The sequence below is a fragment of the Sarcophilus harrisii genome, chromosome 4 (genome assembly GCF_902635505.1).
Source record: "Sarcophilus harrisii chromosome 4, mSarHar1.11, whole genome shotgun sequence".
In the NCBI taxonomy this organism is placed as follows: Eukaryota; Metazoa; Chordata; class Mammalia; order Dasyuromorphia; family Dasyuridae; genus Sarcophilus; species Sarcophilus harrisii.
Window position 1 is genome coordinate 266,762,367 of NC_045429.1, and position 21,145 is coordinate 266,783,511.

The following is a 21,145-nucleotide window of genomic DNA, read 5'->3' on the forward strand; positions in this document are numbered from 1 at the left end:
CACACTAAAAGGAACAAAATTAAATAGAGATAAATGTAAATTTCTACCCCAAAGTCCAAAAAAATTAAATACAAAAATGGGAAACATCACACATTTATATAGAGTGAGAAAAATTAATGTGAAACATATTTCAGATTACAAACTCAATATAAGTTAACAATTGTGACATAGTAGCAAAAATGTCAAACACATTAATGAATGCATGAAATTTGAAACAAGGAAGAAGACAGGTTTTTTGTATGTTGCCCTGATTTTAAAATCTGGTTGCCATATTTTAAGGACATCAATCAGTTAAACCATGTTTAGAGCAGAGTGTCCAGTGTAGGAAGAGAACTAGAAATCATTCCATGCAAAGACAATCTGAAGGAACTGAGAATGTTTAGACTAGAAACAAACAAACAAAACTAGAGAAGATGATAGCCATCTTCAAGTGACATTTGAAGAGGGGATTAGACTTGTTCTGCTACACCCCAATTGAGAGAACTACAAGCAATAGGTAGAAGATGCAAAGAAGTAGATTTCAGTGCCACATAAAGAAAAATGTCTAACATTTAGAGAGGGTTTAAAATGGATTGGCTAACTAATGAGATAGTAAATATCCCACCATGGAAGGCCTTCTAGTAAAGGTTTCTTTCAGATATGGTAGAGAGCAACCTACCTTCTACAAGAAGCCCTTCTCAGTCCCCCTTCATCTTAGTATGAGATCACCTTCGATTTACTTTGTGTGTATATACATATATATATATATATATATATATATATATATATATATGTATCTATATATATATCTTGATAGTACATAGTTGTTGGAATAATCTTCCCCCATTAGACCACAAGCTTCATGAGCAGGGGCTGGTTTTGCCTGTTTTAAAACACAGAGAGCCTACAACTCTATGTAAGTGCTTAACAAAATTTGCTGTCTCAACTTTCAAAACTGAAATTCTACAAAGGGAAATACACTGTAGAAAAATGAGACAATGCCTTACTTCAACTATTCTGCCTCAGAACTCGATAATACTTAAAACAGTAAACCTTACTTCTCTTTCTGAAAATGTCTCCAGAATAGGGAGTAGAGAAAATTTCTCTGAGGAGTTAAGTAAATAATCAAAGACCAAGGGAGCTGAGCATGCAAGGGAATGAAAAAAATAACACACAGCGTCAGCTGAAACACTCAAGCTTCTTCCCCTAGCAGTGCGAGCCAGGGCACTAAGGCAGTCCTAACTATAAAAACAATACCAAATACTTACCCTCCCAGGTGGCCTCCCACTCCCCTAAACTCTAGACCCATTTGAAAGTAGGGAAGACGGCCAAGCAGAAGCAATGTGGCAGCCTAAGCCTGGGACCATCAGCCTGAAGGAACAGAAAGAAGACAAGGAAAAGAAGTATTTGAAGGGTTTCATCTCTTCCATACAGATAGTACCTGGGGAGCAGAATAAGGACAAAGGGGACACAGCAGAAAAGGTGTAAAGAACAAGGGTTTTTTTTTCTTCTTTGGCAAGAAACATGATTCAACTCCCCAAGGTACACATAAGAACTCTCAGATTCTAAGTCGCCTATGCTGGGGATTATGCCTGGGAAAATGGGCATTTTCTAAACTAAAAGGTATAAAAAGAATAAAATTTCCAGTCTACCCTAAGAATGTATTACATTATTCAGATTAATTGCTTAACATTTTGGGGGTCCAATGACCTCAAAAGGTATATAGAAAAAAATTTTATTCATAATGTTCAGTTCATACCTTTTGCCCAAGAAAATTAATCAATTTTAGTTCTTCAAATATAAAGTGGCACAAATTAGGCAAGAAGTGGCCAAAAGTGTTTGTTGAATAAATGAAAAAATGGCTTCCACATTAATTGTGATGGTATAGTCCTGGTTCTTAAACTTTTCTACTCACAACTCCTTTTTGCCTGAGAAATTTTTATACAATCCCAGGTATATCAATATATAAAACAGGCATACAAAGCAAATATTTACTGATAATAAATAATAATTTGTGACCCCCACATTTAGTTACAAGACCCCATATGGAGTCACAAACCACAGTATAAGAAACTGGAGTACAGTCAGAACAGGTCCACTATGACAGGAAAGGGAAATTTCTAAAATCAAAGAAGGGAGGGAGGGAGAAAAGGAGTGGAGCTATGACTTAGAGAAGTATGTTCAATTGAAATTTGGAATGTAAGGAATAAAAAAAATTAAAGATGGAGACAGAAAAGGAATGGAACTTTTAAAAATTTCTATATTATCAATAGAGGCAATATTCTCCAGTGATTCCCTGTTATTTCTTGCCTGAAAGGTCAAAAAATGTCCTCCTTTTTTTTTTTTTTTGACATTTAAAGCTATTCATAACTCCTCCTTTCCTATTGTCCCAGCTTTCTTATTCTTTATTGCCTTTCACAGACTCTACAATTACAGAGGCCTACCTGTATCAAACAGGATACTCCATCTTCTATCTCTGTACCTTTATACTGGCTGCCTCCCACTTATGGAATGATCTCCACCCTTCATCATTGCTGTCTCCTGGCTTCCTTGAAGCTTCATAAGTCTACCCTCTGTAGGAGTATTTTTGTGATTCTTTATATTCCGAGGGATTAGCACAGTGCCTTAACAAATCTTGTTGAAACAACTGATTTGTGGATAAAGTCAGGAAGACCTGAATTCAAAATCTGCCCATTTTTTTATAATTTTTTTATAAGTCTAAAATGATTTTATAAGTCTAAAAAGCCACTTTAGCACTTTAAGCCGCAGGCAAGAATGTTCCTAGTGCTTAATTTATGTCATAGACAGACTATTAATATGAAAGAATGGTGGAAGAACATGCCAGTCCTATATTGGATTGCTTGCTGTCTAGGGGAAGGGGGAGGGGGAAGAGAGAGAGAAAAATTTGGAACACAAGGTGAATGTTGAAAACTATCTTTGTGGGTATTTGGAAAAATAAAATGCTATTGAATTAAAAAAAAAAAAAAAGAATGGTGGAAGAAGTTTTTATAATGGAGAGTTTTCCCATACTGACAAAACCCTTTATGAAAGATCCTCAGTATATTTGATAGTTCCATACTGACAAACTACACATTCTGCTACCAAACTTCTCTTTCCTCATGGGAATTCTTAAATCAGGCAGAGATGGAACCAAGTGCTTAACCAAATTGTAAGCTGCTAACAGAAACTTAGGTCTAACCCAGTAAGAAATCTTTTGTAACTTTACTGCTCTCACCGCTGAAGATGACTCCTGCAGGAAAGCACCCGCTATCGATTCTCTCAAGTTAATTTGCCAACAAAAGGTCAAAAAGTCTTTCCTGAAAACAAGACTTACAAATTTGGACTCTTCAGCATGATGTCATATCTTAAAATGATAAGCTGGCAAAGAAAGTAAATGACATTCTGTAAAGATGTGCACCGTTTTCATGTTTACACTACTTAAGATGAAGGTCCTAATAAGTCATCGGCTGTGTTCCTTTAAAGGGAAGTTTTATAACTGAGATGAATCACAACTGCAAAAGATCAAAGTAAAAAAACATCAATGATGCCATGGGGTACTTTTTAATCTTGTAATGAGTGATGATCATGTGCTCTTATGAAGTTAGTCCAACTGCCAACGCCAGATGTGTATATTAAGAAAAGGAGTTGTTTGTGAAGTGACAACACCGGTTCAGCTGCCAGAGACAGAAAACATCGAAGGATGAAGCCCTTCAGATTTCTAACTAAAAGGATCTCAACAGATGTGACAATAGGCCAGACCTCAGAGAGAGAGCATCCCCAACTGCAGGGAACTTTGTATCTGTTTTGTTATAACAGAATCATAATTAGCATCTGTTCCACCTTGCTTCCCCCAGGCCACGTGGATGCAACCTTAAGGCATTATTTATATCACTGATTAGTGTCATTTACTAATGTGCAGAAATTGGAGCTGACTTCTCACTAGGAGAAATAAACATTATTGTAAAACCCATAGGATGGGAAGTCTGCTTTAAGAAGTTATTAGTCTCCTAAAAGTGACATCCCATCAAGAGAATTTGAAAACTTTACTATAAGTCTTCAAGATATTTCACCTGTCATATGCAAAATTGCTGATGAAAAAAAGAAAATATGTACCAACCAAAACTTCATCTCTAATTCTCTATTAAACAAAGGCTGGATGGAAGAGCAGATCAGATAAGAAGAAGCTTTCAACACTTAGTCAAGATGTTTTAAGTAAAAGTGACATTCTATTAACATTAAATTAGGAGTATGAAATCCTTAGGTGGTTCAGCCCATCAGAATAAAATAGTTTCTGTGGGAAAAATTTCCACTTAAAAATAAAAATCCTATATTGAAAAAAATTTGAAACTCTGTTATTAGTGGACTCATTCTCTCTTTCTCAGAGAATTCCTCATTAAAGATTTTTCTACATCCTCTTCAAGAAAGGACTACTAAATTAGATAATCTGAATTTTGGAGGGCTCCAGTCCACTTAATTTAACACCAAATGAACTCTCTCTAAAACAAAATCCTACTTAATTCATTGTAGAAAAACATAAATGACTTTCCACCTTAAGACGCCTGAAATCTTTGAAATTAAAGAAAGTGAGGTTTGTCAGAAAAGCTAAGGCTGCAGGGAGAGGGCAGACAGAAAAGGATGAGAGTAAAATGCTGAGTAATCTATAGTTGGAAAAGCTGATCCTGTAAGGTGCCTTCTGATGTTGGAGTCACCCAGAAATTTGTTCTGAATTTGCTGAGTCTTCAATTTCCACTTCCTGCTCCCCTTCTGAAAAGTATCCCATGACATCATGAACAGGACATCCAGTTATCCATAGACACTTCTTGGATTTCCATGAATTATCATTCAGGAATGTTGGAGTAGGAATTTAGTTCCTCATTCCATTTCTGGGTCCTTGCTATGAATCCCATGAGTTGATGCCAAAGTGACTGCTTACACACCCAAACCTTAATTTTCTCAATAGAGCATTTTCCAGTTTGAAAGTACTGGTTTTCCTTGATAAACATCAACTAATTAATTACCACAACAATTTAGGACTGTGGGTTTTAAAGTTGGAAAGGGTGGTCTACTTCACCCCTTTCATTTCTATAAAGTAGTAGCGCTGTCCTCATTTCACAGAGAAAGTAAGTAAATTTCCCACAATAACAAAATAATATTGAAAAGCAATCATTGGTGGTAGAACTGTGAACTGATTTAACCATTTTGGAAAGCAACCCATAATTACTCCCAAAGAGTTATAAAACTGTGTATATACCCTCTAACCCAGCAATACAACTATTAGGTCTGTTTCCCAAGGTGATCAAGGAAAAAGGAGAAAAAAATCCAATATCTTCTAAAATACTGCTAGTAGTTCCCTTTGTGGTGACAAGGAACTGAAAGTTATAAGTTGTGGTATATAATTGTGATGGACTAATGTGCCAGAAGAACTTGATGAGCTGTTTGATTTTAGGACAACATGGAAAGATTTGCATGAAATAATAAAAAGTGAAATGAGTAGAAGCAAGAGAACATTGCACACAGAAATATACAGTGACAGCAATATTACTCAAAGAATAAATATGAATGTCTAAGCTATTATGAGTTATAGAAATATTCAATCAACTACAAAGGACAGATGAAGGAAGCTGTATTTACCTCCAGAGAAAGAAGTGATATATAAAATTACGTATTTTATAGTTTCACACAAATACATATATGTGTGTGTTTGCATGTATGTATGTGTGTATACATATATATATATATTTTTTTGTCACATGTTAGTTTTTCCTAGTGAAGAATTGGGAAAAAGGGGAGGAAACATCTTAGAATTTAAATGTAACAAAAAAATTGTTTTAAAGCAGTCATATAAAAATGAACTCCTGTTCATTCCCCCTAAATCATTTCCTTACCAGGTCACATTGCCTTCTCATCTTTTGTCATGTCCAGAAAAACTGATCCCAATTGAAGGCATACTTGTTTTTTCTTGTATTTATCCCCTCAATACTCTAATTACTAATATATATATATTAGTAATTAGAGTAATTAGAGTATATATATATATATATATATATATATATATATATATATATATATATATTAGAGTACTTATCTTTACACAGTTTTTCCCAAAATCAAGACAGGAAGCATAAGGTAAGATGTATGCTATTTAAGAACAAATATTAAAAGAATAAGTGCCCTACTTTAAGCATGTGACAAGTGAACTTCCCTGCTTTTTCAAGACTTTAGGGTTAGATAAAACAGGCAATTTGATACCCTCCAACACAAGTGGTCATCCCTGGCCACCTTATCAAGGAAAGCCCCAGGCCCATTCAGATAAGAATCCTGAAGCTGTCCTCCATTCATCTACATGGCAAACTCCCTTACACATCTAACCACCTTGAGTTCCTACAGATGTGTGGGTCATCCACCTCTGAATAGGAGGATCCCAAGCTGAAAAGGCAGAGCTTGCATTGACCCAACTTGGTGAACTTGGAAGAACGCCATGCATATGAAAGGAGGAGAAAACAAAAACCTCAAAGACTCAGTTTTGAAGCAGGAAACCTCCCCAGCCCAGGCAAGCCGACAGCCCTCATGAAGAGACACAGCAGCCACAAGAGGAGAGCTATGTGGTCGTTCTCACTACTCAAGGAGATGCTATGTGGTCCTAAAAGGAATAAGATCTTGCCAGACTCTGTCTCCCCACTTCAGTACAATTGTACCTCTGTCACAAATTAAACTCTCTATCTCCCATGCATTTGTTCATCAAAGGCAGAGTGGAGAAAGTGATGCTTCCATTGACATGATTTTTTTTTTTTTAATGTGGTTTGTATATCAAATAGTCTTTAATCTCTAAATATGTTTAAATACAGATAGGCCAAGTTTGTTCTACTCAGTTGGCCGGAGGATTTTTGAAAAATCTTCTTTAATTTAGATTAAGGGGAAAAAATGCACATTGGCCCAGGTAGAGTATGTACACAATGTAAAAATGATTGCTGGTTAAAGCTGCCGGATGCCCAGACAGACAAATAAACCAAGACAGATTAAACCAAGTCAGACTCTATCTGTTAGCAGAAGCTATCTATAACAATTACTGGAACATGACCAAACAACTGTGTTGTAACAATCAAGCAAGTTATCATTTGCAAATAAATTTTTTATAATTAAGGAGTGTGCTCTTTATAAAGGGAATGAGTGGGCGAAAAGAAGAGTTAAAACACATTCTTAGGCCATGGGAAACATATACAAGTGCTTTCGACTGACCCAAGATTTTTTAACGGTTTGTTGTTTTCCACCATGGGATTCTAGAAGTCTGTCTGTTCATTATTATGAAATAGAGATACTGAAATTCTTATAAAACCTATTTCCATCTACAAAATGATTATGAATTCACTTCCCAGTGTTTCAGAAGCATTTGTTACCTTGTAGAAAAGGATGGATCTGTAATTTTATTTCCCACTAACTGAGAATGTTTTCTAATTCTTCTACCACTGAAGTTAGAGGGAAAGAGTGTATTTGGTAAAGAAATCACACAGCCCAAACTATGTTGCCAAGGAAAAATTCAATATCCTCCTTCAGGAGTGTACATTTTCCACATATCTATATGTACTATTACTTGTATTTAATAGAAAGACAAGTACTTACTTCGAGGTTCCCGAGGCCCATCTACTGTAACCTTAATAGCTCTGTGGTAGGTGGCAACTTGGGGGGGATTTGTGAAGACTGTTATTGTCAGGGTGAAACTCTTTCCTGCAGATGGAAAGACAGAATAATCCATAATAAATACAAGAAAGAAGCCCTTGTCAATGTTAATACAGCTATAAAGGTTTTCAAAGTGCAATTTTTCCCCCATCTCCAAAGAGAGCATTATACAGTAGAAATAGCAGAATTTAGAAACAAAAGCCCATGGTCAGAATCCCAGCTCTTCCACACGAGGCATTTTGCTTAGCCACTCTTCTCTCTAAAAAGAGGAGGTTGTATTAAGGAGAGGACCTCGAAGCTAAAAGAAAAAAAAAAAAACAAACAAAAAACAAAAAACAAATTCCACAGTCTAACTATCTCTGATTGTATAGAAATGTGCTCCTGGGGTCCAAACCCCAAGACAAAGCCTTTCTAATTCTCAGTTCTAAACCCTTTCTCCACTGCCGTTTTAAACAGTCACTAAACTTGTCTGTTGACAAAAGACCGGCCTCAGCATTAGCCATGACTGCCTTGATCCACCGTGCAAGATGAAGAGCAAGGCAGTTCCAGGTTTTAAAAGTGCTGAGCAGTAGCAATAATGGTAATAAAAACAAAAGCCACAGTCCACTCTTGGAGTTTTCTCTTCCTTTCGGTTTTCTGTAACATCAGGAACACATCCAAATCCAGACAATTTTAGAAGCCTTTATTTAGGTTTGGGTCACAACCCTATGAGAGAACAATAGTAAATCATTGTTGATTATGTTATTTACTTCACATGGCTTTACCATTTCATTTGCTTAACTGCACTACAATAAGAAGATGAAAGAGTCAAGTTCTTATGGGAATCATTTTAACAGGGAGCTAGTGTCTCCTGTCCTGGCCTTAATGTGCCTGTGGTATGATGATGATTTCATCATTACTGGAACAAAGTTTTCCTCCACCCCCAACTTCCCCCCCCCCCTTACATATGTCCCCACTATTAAGTCTTGAAATAATTCTTTGACAGTGGCTTATTGTGTGCCAGATATATGTGGCATCCCCCAAATGTACATTTGAATTTTAACTTTTAGGAGGGGGCCCCCACACTTTGTTGAAATATCACAACTGATGATTCAGATTCCTGGGCAGAAGGTGATGAAAAGGAGCAAAGAAAAGGCAGGGGAAATTGCGATAGGAGCTCTGAATGGATGTTCTCCCCCTAAGAAGACACCAGCCTCTGTTATGCAGACTCACTGACAGTTGTAATCTGTTAGATATGCAACGGTTAGTAATGTCAGATAGTCAAAACTGCAAACTGTTACAAGACAGGAAAGGGTAGGCGTACAAGAGTGACTCAATAAAACATTCAGCAATCCGGAGGCCTCGCTGCCCACTTAGGAGGCTTCTGGACCAGAACCTTTTAAAAATCATTTTTTTTTTTTTGGACCAATGATTCTTTCCCTTCACCGAGCTCTGGGGGCATTAAATCAAAACACAAATCTTAAACAATATGTAGCAATGCAAAACTTAATGCAATCTTTTCAAAGCCTAATATGGAACAGGTTATATATAAGGCTTAATGCAGAACAGGTCTTTGGCTGTCAAGTCTAGTGACTGGGTTTTCTTTTCAATTCAGGCCATGGAGGTTCCTAAAATCTGTTTAAGACACACATCATTTGTTATTGAGCATGTGGCTTTAGGTCTCCTAAGCTATATTTTTCCAATGGCTAGAAAAAAAAAAAATGGAGAATATTCCTCAGGAATATTAAAGAATCTTTAAGAAGTAGAGAAATGTGCCCCATTTCATTTGTGTGTTTGAAATGAATAAATGCAAAAATCTAAAGCAAGATGTTTTGGGGGGAGGACAGAGGGGGGTTCTGAGGCATTTGGGGTTAAGTGACTTTCCCAGGTTCACACAACTTGCAAGTGATTTGAACTTGAGTCTTCCTTTAGGGCCCACTTTATCCACTGTGCCATCTACTTTTTTTTTTCCTGAGGCAATTGGGGTTAAGTGACTCCCTCAGGTCAACACCTACTTTTAAAGTGTGTTCTTTAATATATCAATGTGATATATTATATATATTATATTATATATTTATTATGTATTATATATATTATATATACATATTCAAGTGAATATCAATTATGAAATATATGCTTTAAATAATTCAAACTACTTTTCTCCAAACTAAAGGCCAGTTAATATAAAATATATACATAGAAATTTTCCTTATGTTCAGCATTTAAATATTGAAAATTTGGATATCGAATGAAAGTTTTGAGATTATTCTTCCATTAGAGAAAAATTAATAGGTTTGTAGATCTCTGAAATAGAACTGATTTTATCTGAGAAACAGATTTAGAGTTGAAAAAATCTCAGTAATCTAGTCCAATCCCATCATTTTGCAGAAGAGAAAAAAAAAAAGTTAAGGGATTTGTCTGATGACACACAAGGTGGTATATTTCTGAATCCTGAACTCTGAAATGCAATCTTTTGACTCAACTCCACAAATCTTTAAATTTCACCATCCGGGCTCCTATTATAGTTCAACTGCAATTTCTAAACATTAGCAATATCTGATGTTTTTTTGGGGGGGAAATGGTATTTATTTTTATAGCACTGATCTCAAAAGTCTACAGACATACTACTAGACACATACCCTAAAAGTATAAAAGTCCGAAAGAAAGAATCCATATTTTGCAATATATTTATGGCAAAAATATTAGAAACAACATAGATGCTATTGATCAGGATATAGCTGAGCAAAGTGTTGTATGTACACATTATGGAAAATTAGTGTCCTGGAAGAAATGACAAATATGAGGAATAATTTAAACAAAGTGATGCAAAGTAAAGTGAACCAAGGGAAAAAACCAGACCATGTCTACAATAACGTCAATGAGAATAATACTAAAAGTAAGTGGATTATGAGTAATCAGAATAATCAAACGATCTTGTAGAACAGATAATGAAATTGATTTCCATCCTTTAAATAACAGTAGTTTACTAATAACAACAGCAAAATATATGTGTGTTTATAGTTAATATATATATATATATATATATATATATATATATATATATATATATAGCTTAAAAGTTTGCAAAGCGCGTTACAAACATCATCTCATTTGATCCTTACACTAAACTTGGTAGGTAGGTGCTGCTATTATCCTCATTTTATAAATGAAGAAACAGGCAGGCAAAGGTCAAGTGACTTGCCAAGGATAACAAAAGCAAGTGTTTGAAGCTGTAGTTGAATACAAGTTTTCCTGATTCCAGATCCAGCTTTCTGTCACCTGTGCCACTGAGAGAAGGGAGGAGGGAAAGGATTTACAGGGGCAGACTGTTGAATATATTAAACAAACATGGTCACTCAGTTGTGACAATTATTATTTTTCTTTTTTTGCAAAAGATGGGATGGGGTTTTTTGAGGGAGTTGTTTGTTTTGCAATGTGGGGTAGGGAAAATAAAACATTTATAAAAGGCTAGGGATATACCCTAAATAATCTTAAATTCTATTATTAACTGATTATAGGCCTCAATTACAAACTTAGACAAACTTGTTTTGAACCCATTTATATTTTGAACTCATTTTAAGATTTAAAAGTATTATTTTTTCCTTAAATCAAAGGCAACATTCTATGCAAAAAAAAGAGAATCTCCACTAGATTCCAGATATTTACTCTGCAATTTAAAAACGAATACAAATTTTCAAAGTGAAACCAGGTTCCTATAATGCCCCAGTTTATCCTTCTCAAATAAAGAGGTGGGTAGTGGTTTGGGGGAAGAAATAAGCATTTAAATTACAACTGTTAAAATCAAATCCCAAAGAACAAGATGTGCTTAACATTAAAAAAATTTTAACAGAGATTCCTCCCACTCTTTGCTGTTCTTTTGAAAAGAGATGTAGGTAATACCAAAGACAAATTCAGGGAATACCAACCAACACAGAAATTAACTCTCTACTTCAAAATAATGATCATTTCATATGTTACAGTTTTCTGATGATATTTATGCTTTCCTCAAATAAAGTTTTGCTTTATTTCCTGGATATCTTTCATCAATCAAAAGAAATATCCTTGCTTGCCATCTAGGGAAGGGGGTGGAGGGAAAGAGGGGAAAAATCGGAACAGAAGTGAGTGCAAGGGATAATGTTGTAAAAAATTACCCTGGCATGGGTTCTGTCAATAAAAAGTTATTATAATAAGAAATATCTTTTCCACACATACTTTTCTATTAGTCTTTGATATATCCTTAAAATATATACATATATTCTTTATTCCTGAAAACTAACAACTAATTTTAGTGATGATTCACTAATTTCATCAGCCAGAGACTTATCAGGGAGTTACTTCCGAACTATGTCCTCAAGTTCTATATTTTCAGTTGTAACCACAGGAGACTAACACTGACAGACAATCATTATAGTAGCCTGAGGGACTGTAGGCATACTGGGGAGAGAATGCTATTTTAGGACAGGAAATACCCTTCTATTTCACCTCTGTTCTCTCTTAGACGAACACAGTGTTTTGTATACATATAGTAGGCTCTTTAAAAATGTTTATTAACTTGAATTTACAGCTGTGTTTCACACACACACACACACACACACACACACACACACACACACACCCCTCAACATTAGTCTGCTGGAAACGTGAAGGCAGAAAAAGGGAGAATGACCAGTCATTACAGAGGAGGCTAATGGCAAATGCACCTTGGAAGAGATGCTCTAGACTAGCATAGAATGAGGTAAACATTTTCTGACACAATTGTAGTGTTGATTGTTTTTGCTTAATTAAATATAATTGTTATGAAGCAGCAGGTAGTAACCACTAGTAGTTAATGACAGAAAAGCAAGAAAAAGAGAGAGAGACAGAGACAGAGAGAGAAATGGAAAGGTGGAAGGGAGGGAAGGAAGGAAGAAGGAAGGGAAGGAGTGGGAGAAAAGGAAGGAAGGAGGGAGGGAGGGAAGGAGGAAGAGAGAAAAAAAGAAGGAAAGAGGGAGAGAGGAAGGGAGTGAGGAAGAAGGAGAAAAGGAAGAAAGGAAGGAGGGAGGGAGGAAGGAAAAAAGAAAGGAAGGGAGGAAGGAAGTTAGAAAAAAGTATAAACCATTTTTTAAATACACAGAAGAAAACAAAAAGAAATTCGGAAGGAGAATAATTTTGTAACTACCCTCTTAAATTTAAGTATAGCTAAAAATAAATGTATTAACAAGTTCAAAGTTTCACATGTAGTCTTCTTTTGTTACTCTTGGAATATTGAAATGTTTAAGTTTGTTAATTCATGATGAAAAAAGGAAAAATGTTAAAAGAAAAGAAAAGCAGTTCTCAACCACAGGTGTACAAGATAGGTTTCACAGCAGCGATTATCTAATCAATAACTGATTACAAAACAAGTCCAAAAGTGTTAAGCATCAGTAGAGTTGTGCAAGGTCAAATTATAATAGTTACCTGACCCTCTGTAATATATTGTCATGAAATAGATTTGATTATCTTTCCCAAACTGAAGGAATAATACAATATGGCACTGGAAAAATCTGCCTATTCCTTCAAGAGCAGAGGAAATAAATTTATATACATACATACACACACACATATATATATATGTGTGTGTGTGTGTGTATGTGTGTACAAATATAAATAAATTCACACATAAACATATATACTATCTATATGTATATGCATATATTAGAGTGAGTTAGGGAAAGCAGAATTGGAGAGATTATAACAGGATTGATTTAGTCTTTGAAATTTAAGAAAAATCTAGATCATAAGCTAATAAACCTAGAGCTATAAAGGGCCTCAAAGACCTTCGAGGACAGGTTCCTTATTTTAGAGATGAAGATGCACAATTATGAAAGAGGAAACTGGAAAAAATGTGCAATAAACCAGGTCAGGTACAAAGAGTTATAGGTTAGAGAGTTTCCTGTCACTGAAAAACAACTTATTCTGTTAAAAAACAATCTTTGATTCATCTTATCAATATTTTCTTGAAGTTATTTTTTTCTCTTGACTTCTGTTTACTCTTAACTGTTTCCTTTAATATACTGTATAGTATTGATATAGTGACATAGTGTTCATATTCTCTCTCTCTCTCTCTCTCTCTCTCTCTCTCTCTCTCTCTCTCTCTCGTAGAAGTCTCTAAGACAAGTCTGGACCAATTTCTCCATCCTGCCTCTGGCAGCAGACTGTAGCATTTCAGATCCTCCACCAAGTCCCGGCTGCTTCAAAGGAAAAACCCTACTTTCTTCAGTTAAGATCATAAGAAATATAGGGGGAGGGGGTCAGCTCTGTTTGGACATAATTACACTTCATCAAAAGAAGCTTTCTTCATCTTCCATGCGTGAAAAGTCTGCAAGCAGTTAAGTCTGTCTTTTTTTTTTAAATATAAAAATTGCTATTTGGGAAACCAGCCAAAACTCAGAAAGCCAATATAGTAAAACAGTGCACACCCTTTGTTTCTCTTTGAAGTTTCTTAAATAAATATGTTGAGGGTTTACAAAGTACACTATCACTTTGCCATAGTTTCTACTCAGATTGATCAGAGAAAACTTAATGCAGAGTCTATATAATACAAAAGCACTATAAATGAAAACACTACCCTGAATATGAAAAGTAAAATAAAATTTGTGCTGATTCCTTAAATACTAAACTCCATTTCCTCTCTTTTAATAGAAAATAATATTTCACAGAACTCAAATGAGATTGAGGACACACAGGGAGTCCAGCATATTCTTTCATGTGTTTATTAGAGAAAAGAAATACTGAGCTTTATATTTAATGTGGGACTGTGCTAGTGATTGAGTCAAAGAGATTTCAAGCCTAATCATTCAGTAGTAAGATATAACAGTTCTTTTTAAAAAAATGAAGTTAACTTAAACATGATGGAGAAATAACACCTTTAGCTTTGATTCCAGTAGAGAGACCCAGCTTCACTTTATTTCAAACGACCTTTCTGTGACAGTATCTCATTATCATGCATAATTGTTCTTTAAAAAAAAAAGTTTAAAAGTACAACTTCTTGGCCATGTTCCTAGAAAGTAAACTAAAACTACTCATCGGAAACAACCCTTCTTGAATCTCCCTTATCAAGCTTTTACAATAGTAATAATTTGACATCTGATCCAAACTTAAGAGCAGTCAGTTTGGACTTTGTTTAAAAAAATAAAACCTCTCATTTCCTATGACCCATTATTCTGTTCTTGCTGTTCCAGAAGGGAAGTTATATTTTTTAAACTGAATTTGCAGCACACAGTGGGGTTGCTTTTTCTTTTCTTATAAGAAGGCTTAAAATGGAAATATTTGCTTAAATAAACAAATAAATACATTAAGCCTAATAGGGAGATGACATATAGGATTGTCTCAGGAGAATCCTGTGAAAACTGAAGAGTTGGTTTCCTTAGAGACATCCTTTCCATCATTAACTCCAATTATGAAGCAGCTGCAAAAAGGCTAAAAGGAAATTATTTTCTATTTGCCATCTTTTAAAAGGCTTCCTACAATTTCAGTATAGATTTCAGATGAGAGGAAATCCTTAAATACCAAAGGGACATTCTGAGTCATGATCATTTATCAGACTCACCAATTCCACAGTCAAGCTGAAATAAAGCAAGTTGGTACATTAAAGGTTTACACTCAATCCAACTTTTAAAAACCCTACTACAAAGGTAAATGCCAATCACTGATAGAAGGAATAAGGCAAGTGCATAGAGCCTTAACTAGAATGGGATATTTGGGGTTTTGCATTCAAAATGTCAGATTTAGAAAACCCTAAAAATACCCATAGTTCTAGAGCAATGATGGGGCTTAGCACTTAGCAAGAAGGATCAGTTAAAAGCAGGAAGCTACCAGATGGCCTGCTTCCCACTGCTATCACCCATCCAAGATGACCTCCTTCCCATCTTTGACCTGCCTGCGGCTTCTCCTTCCCAGTGCCTTTCTGAGCTATGGCTTCTCTGTGGCCCCAAGTTTTCTATCCCTCCCCCTAGTGGCTTCCAGGATCCTGGCTCTAAAAGTAGATTTAAGGGTTCATTTTGTGGTCCTTATGCTGAAGAACAGTTTGTGCTGCCCCAGGTGCAAAAATGGAGAGTTATATATCTCTTCCTATGCATTCTTACTTGAGAGTAAACAATGACCATGCTATTTTACTGTTTCCACACAACCTGGAAAATGCAAATTTGTTTTTAAAATATTTTGATAACTGTATTTTAGTATATTGATTTCCTCATGTATTTTATTTTATTCATTTAAAAGCATTGTTCAGGGGCAGATAGGTGGAGCAGTGGATAGAGCACCAGCTCTGAAGTTAGGAGGACCTGAGTTCAAATGTGACCTCAGACAGATTTCCTAGTTTCGTGACCATGGGCAAGTGCCTCAGAAAAAAAGGCACTGTTCTGAGAAGACCACAGACTTCCCCATATTACCAAAGAGGTCAGAAAAAAATTTAAGACCTTTGGTACAGTCATATTCAAACTACAGTTCTTAATCTATTATGCTGTGACACAGTAAGTGAAGAACATATTGACAAATTGCTACAACTTAAGAGCAATTGGGCTTCCATCAAGAAATTAACAATATATATTTTTGTTTCCCTTTGCCATTCAATGAACTTCGTTATCTGACTCCCTATAATCCAGAACTTGAACCTATGAAAACTTCCTTCCCCCTATTTCACTCTCATGTACACAACAAATTTAATAACAAGACTTTTTGAAAAAAAATTCAAATTATGAAATAAATCCAAAAGTTTAAAGGAATCAAAAAGATAATAAATGTTACCTGGGTCTTCAAATAAAACATGAGTCATCACCCCCACCACTGGAGAAAAGAAGGCTGTTGCTTTATTTAATTAGCCTTTATCATAAAGCACTATCAAGATGCAAAATATCCTGGTACAATATTGCTAACATTGACAAGGTCCTTTAAAGGTGGCAGTAGACTTTATTCACATTATCACAATGTATCCTCAGAATAAATTCATGACAAGTAGTGCACAATTAATTTTACAGATTAAAAAATGGTTTTATGTGTTTTATTTCAGGATTCTAGTGTTTAAATTCTAATGCCATCCACCACCACCATCATCATTATCACCACCACCATTATCATCCCTAGGGCTGACTTTATAAGGTGATTCAAGTTTTGTAAAATACATTCTCTCTTTAAAAGGCTCACCTCTTCCACTCCGGCCCACAAATCTCAAGTCGTTGAATCTTGCTACTTGGTTTTTCATGACAGCAGATGCATTTCGGAGCTCAGCAGAATAATTTTCATCATTACCAGCCATGACGGTGACCACAGTCCCATCTGGTACTTCTCCTAGGGCCACCACCTATAAAAATTAGGAAATGACAACAACAAAAATAGCGCATCAGGCAAAGTCTAAAAGATGTGAGTCATCCTTCTTAACTGTAGGCTTTATCAGGAGTCTGTCCCTGCTGCAGCATAACTGTGGCCAACTGGAATGAATGAAGCTGGTACACCTAATAAAGGGGCCACTTCAAATACACCGATATTTCAGAGTGCATCCATTTCAAAATTGGACTAAAGAAAGCTTCTTTTATTTTTCTGCTGGTTCTTCAAAGAAGTCATCTATATTTTTTAAAAATCTCATGCTCAAATCATTGTCAGGAAACATTCCAAAAGAGAAAAGCTAGTGCATACTGCTGGTTTTCTGCAATCCACCCACAGAGGTCTGAGTTATGCTCCAATGAGAGTCACTGGATAAGGATGGTCTAGCCTGTCCATCGTTTGTCATAGTTCTTAACTGTAATCCTGGACACCTATTAGGTGATCAGCCCATTTTAGCCACTAATTTTGGGTTACTTTCTGATCTTCACATACAGATAATAAAACAAAATTTTAGCAAATACCCATGATAAGCACTACATTGTGCCAGGGACTGAAGAAGTCTAAGACAGTTTCTGCCCACAAGAAGCTAAGTTAAGATTTAGAAATGAAATGTAGAAATTTTAAAGAATAGCTAATAATACAAGATAAGTGATAAGTGTAGGCAATTAGGTAGAACAGAGCCTTGACCTGGAGTCAGGAAGAATTGAGTTCACATTCATCTATCTTGGAATAATTTTTGAGGGTTTTTTTTTTCCAGCTTTCACCCATGTTTGTAAACTCAGCATAATCTGACTACTCCCTTTTTCTCATCTTCCACATCCAGAAAGTCACCAAGTCCTATTAATTCATCCTCCATAGCACCTCTCATCTCTGCCCTCCCAGTTCCTCTCCTTCTATTTCCCACTCCCAATAACCTAATTCAGGCCCATCACCATCATACCTAGCTCATCCCAATAGTTTCTTAACTAGTGTATATTTACCGTTTTCCCCCTCTAATACATCTTACCACTGCTAGATTAATCTTCCTAATTCACAACTCTGAGCACATGACTCAAAAACATGTAAACAATATAGGATTCCCAAAAGCCCACCAAATAAAGACCAAACTCAATGCAGAATTAAAGGATTTGGCTCCAACCAACCTATCCCCTCCTTATCTCACATTAAAAGTCATGCACTTTTTGTATCTGCTTCAAACATCTAATACTCTCTAGCCTCCCCTCAGCTTTAGTCTCAGTACCTCTGTGCTAAGGATGATTTTTCCCTTCCCCCAATCTTAACCACCCTTGAAAGGCCCAGCTCAGTTTCCACCTCTTCCATGAAGTTTACCTTGATTTGCCCACTGAAAAGGGATCTCTCCTTCCAATAAATCTTTATAATACTTTGTTTATGCCTCTTTTAGATACTTCTTACATTCTATTTTGTATTATTCTTGTTCCTAGAGACCTTATCTTTCTATTAAATTCCTATACTTTGAAGGTAGGAATTAGGTCTTATTTATCTTTTTGTCTCTCTAAGTCCCTAGTAGACTTATTTGAACATAGTATATTAAGAAATGATTACTGAATGAATACAGAAGAATGTTAATAAGTCCAAATTCATGGATTCCATATGGGATCAGTTAGTTTGCTCTGTTCTTTGACTATAGATTATATTCTTAATCCTAACTTTACAGATGTGAGTCCTTAATCGAATGAGGGACAGAGTGGATGGATTAGTAGTGCTTATCCTCTAGAACAATGATTCTTTCTTGGACCCCTATCCATGGATAGATTTCAGAGGTTTCATTTTTAATATTTTGAAAACTGTATTTCAATATAACTGATTTCTTTCATAATCTTTCCTCTGTAATCCTATTTTATTTTGTATATTTAAAAATATTCTGAGAAGCGATCTGAATGTTTCAAAAAACTGCCAAAAGGTCTATGACAAAAAAAAAATTCAGAACCCCTCTTCCAGACAGAATGAAAAGTATCTTAATCATGTGCTCAATTTTTTTTTAATGACTGCATAATTCACTACCAAGTCCTACTACTAGGAAATATCACAGTTCTATCCCATTTCTCTTAACTCTTCCCCCAATTCTTGTCCAGATTCTGTTAACACATTGAGATAATTTCACTTTTTTCTTTGGAGAGCTTACAGACTGTCTCACTGAAATTGTCCAATATTCTTCTGCTAAATTAAATACCAACATGTGCCATCTGTGGCATGAGTGCCTTACACATGATAACTTATTCATATAAATTTAGTACAGATCTATTCATATCTATCTACTGGCTCCCCACTGCTAAGAATAGGCTCTGATCTAGAGGATTCAAGTCTCTAAAACATCCACCCTCTCTGGCTTCTTCCTTTTACCTACACTTACCTGCACAAAACCTATATTGCTTACTAATTCCTAAACTATTTTGCTCATTTCTCATTTGCACAAACTACTTATCATGCTTGGAAGATTTTATTCTCTCTTTTCTAGTGTTTTGGAATTCAAGTCATTATCCATGTCTTCTTAAAACCTTCCTTCATTAAGCTATAACCTTAAAATAACCCACTGACTTCAAATTATTCTCACTTAAATGTGCATAAATTAATGGTTTCCATTCCCCTCTGAAAGCCATGTACTTTGAATCAACAAATAACTAATTAATCAATAAGCATTTATTTGGTGAGTGAGATAAGTTGGGGTAAAGTGACTTGCCAGGGTCACACAGCTAGTAAATATCTGAGGCCACATTTGAACTCAAGTCCTCCTGACTCCAGGGCTGTTGCTCAATACACTGAGACACCTGCTTCTCAACAAGCTTCTATTAAGCACTTTCTGATGCCAGGTACTCTACTAGATGCTGGGGAATACAAAAATGAAAATTAAGCAGATTTTTCCCTCAAACAGATTTAATGCTGTTGAGGAAAACAATAAGCATACAGAAAAATAAATACAAAAGACATAAAAGGTACTTTCAATGGGGAAGTATTCACAGCTGTGATGAACCAGAAAAGATTTCCACAGGAGATGGTGCTGGAACTGAATTTTGAAGAACGCTAAGGATAATAATAGGCAGAAGTGCTGAGGGAGTATTTTTAGGAATGAGAGCCACTTTCTGCAAAGGCATAGAAAAAAGAGATTCAGGGTTCTACGTGAGAACAGGAATTAGGTGAGTTTGGTTAAAATGTTGAGTGTATAAAAGGTGGTAATGTACAATAATTCAGAAAAGGTAAACTGGAGTCAAATTAAAAAGACAAACAGAGAAAACTGTATTTTAACCTAGATAAAATAATTAACCAGAATACATAACTTTTAGAACAGGGAAGGGACTCATGTTTTAAGAATACTGACAGTTTCTATGTGCAAAAAGGAATGTGGAGAGATTTGAAACAGGGAAACCAATAAGAAGCTGATTCAAAAGTCTATATAAAAGGTTATGAGAGCCTGAACTGGGTGGGGATCAGGAGACCCATAAATAGAAAGAAGGGGCCAGGTGGGAAGAGATGTTATACAATTAGAATCAACAACTAATTATTAATGTAAGACGAGGAAGAGTAGTTAAGAATGACTCTAAAGTTTTGAACTTTGATAACAAGAAGGATGATGATACTCTTAAAAGAAATAAGAATGTTTGCAAGTATGAAGAGATAATGATGGGGACATTCTGAGTCTGATGCCTTTGAAACTGGAAGTGTACAAAGGTGATATGTGACCAGAACTCAGGAGAGAAATTAAGGTTGGATATGGGAGTCATCTCAAAGAAATGATCATCGAATCAATGGGAGTCAATTAAGTCAAGATTTCATCAAGATATTAGTGATTTATTAAGCACCTATTAGGGACAAGACAATTTATTAAGAACTAAGGATACAAAAAGAGATGAGATGGGCCCTACTCTTAAGCATCTAGTTGAAGAGGAAGGAGGTTAGATTAAACAACCAACCAGGTTAGATTAAACAGCCAACCAAAAAACTATGATACAAGGGAGAAGGAAAAAACAAGCTGTATTTGACACTGAAGTTCCTGGAATGGGATCTGTTATTTACTGTATCACCATAGGCCAGAGGTTACTTAACCTCTTGAGAGCTGAAAATCTTCATCTGTAAAATGAAGATTGAATAGAAAAATCTCTAATCTAATCTCCCTTCCAATTCTTAATCTTATAATGCTATGAGACATTAATTGCTGATGATG

The 21,145-nt window shown here is 35.5% G+C and overlaps 1 protein-coding gene across 1 annotated transcript in view; it reads right to left on the reverse strand.

Moving 5' to 3' along the window:
* The window catches only part of RUNX2 (RUNX family transcription factor 2), a 163,815-nt gene that overhangs the window by 133,333 nt on the left and 9,337 nt on the right, over positions 1-21,145 (reverse strand). The window contains 2 exon segments of the mRNA XM_031968415.1: positions 7,597-7,701; positions 16,792-16,948. Of these exon segments, the coding sequence (XP_031824275.1) occupies positions 7,597-7,701; positions 16,792-16,948 (262 nt within the window).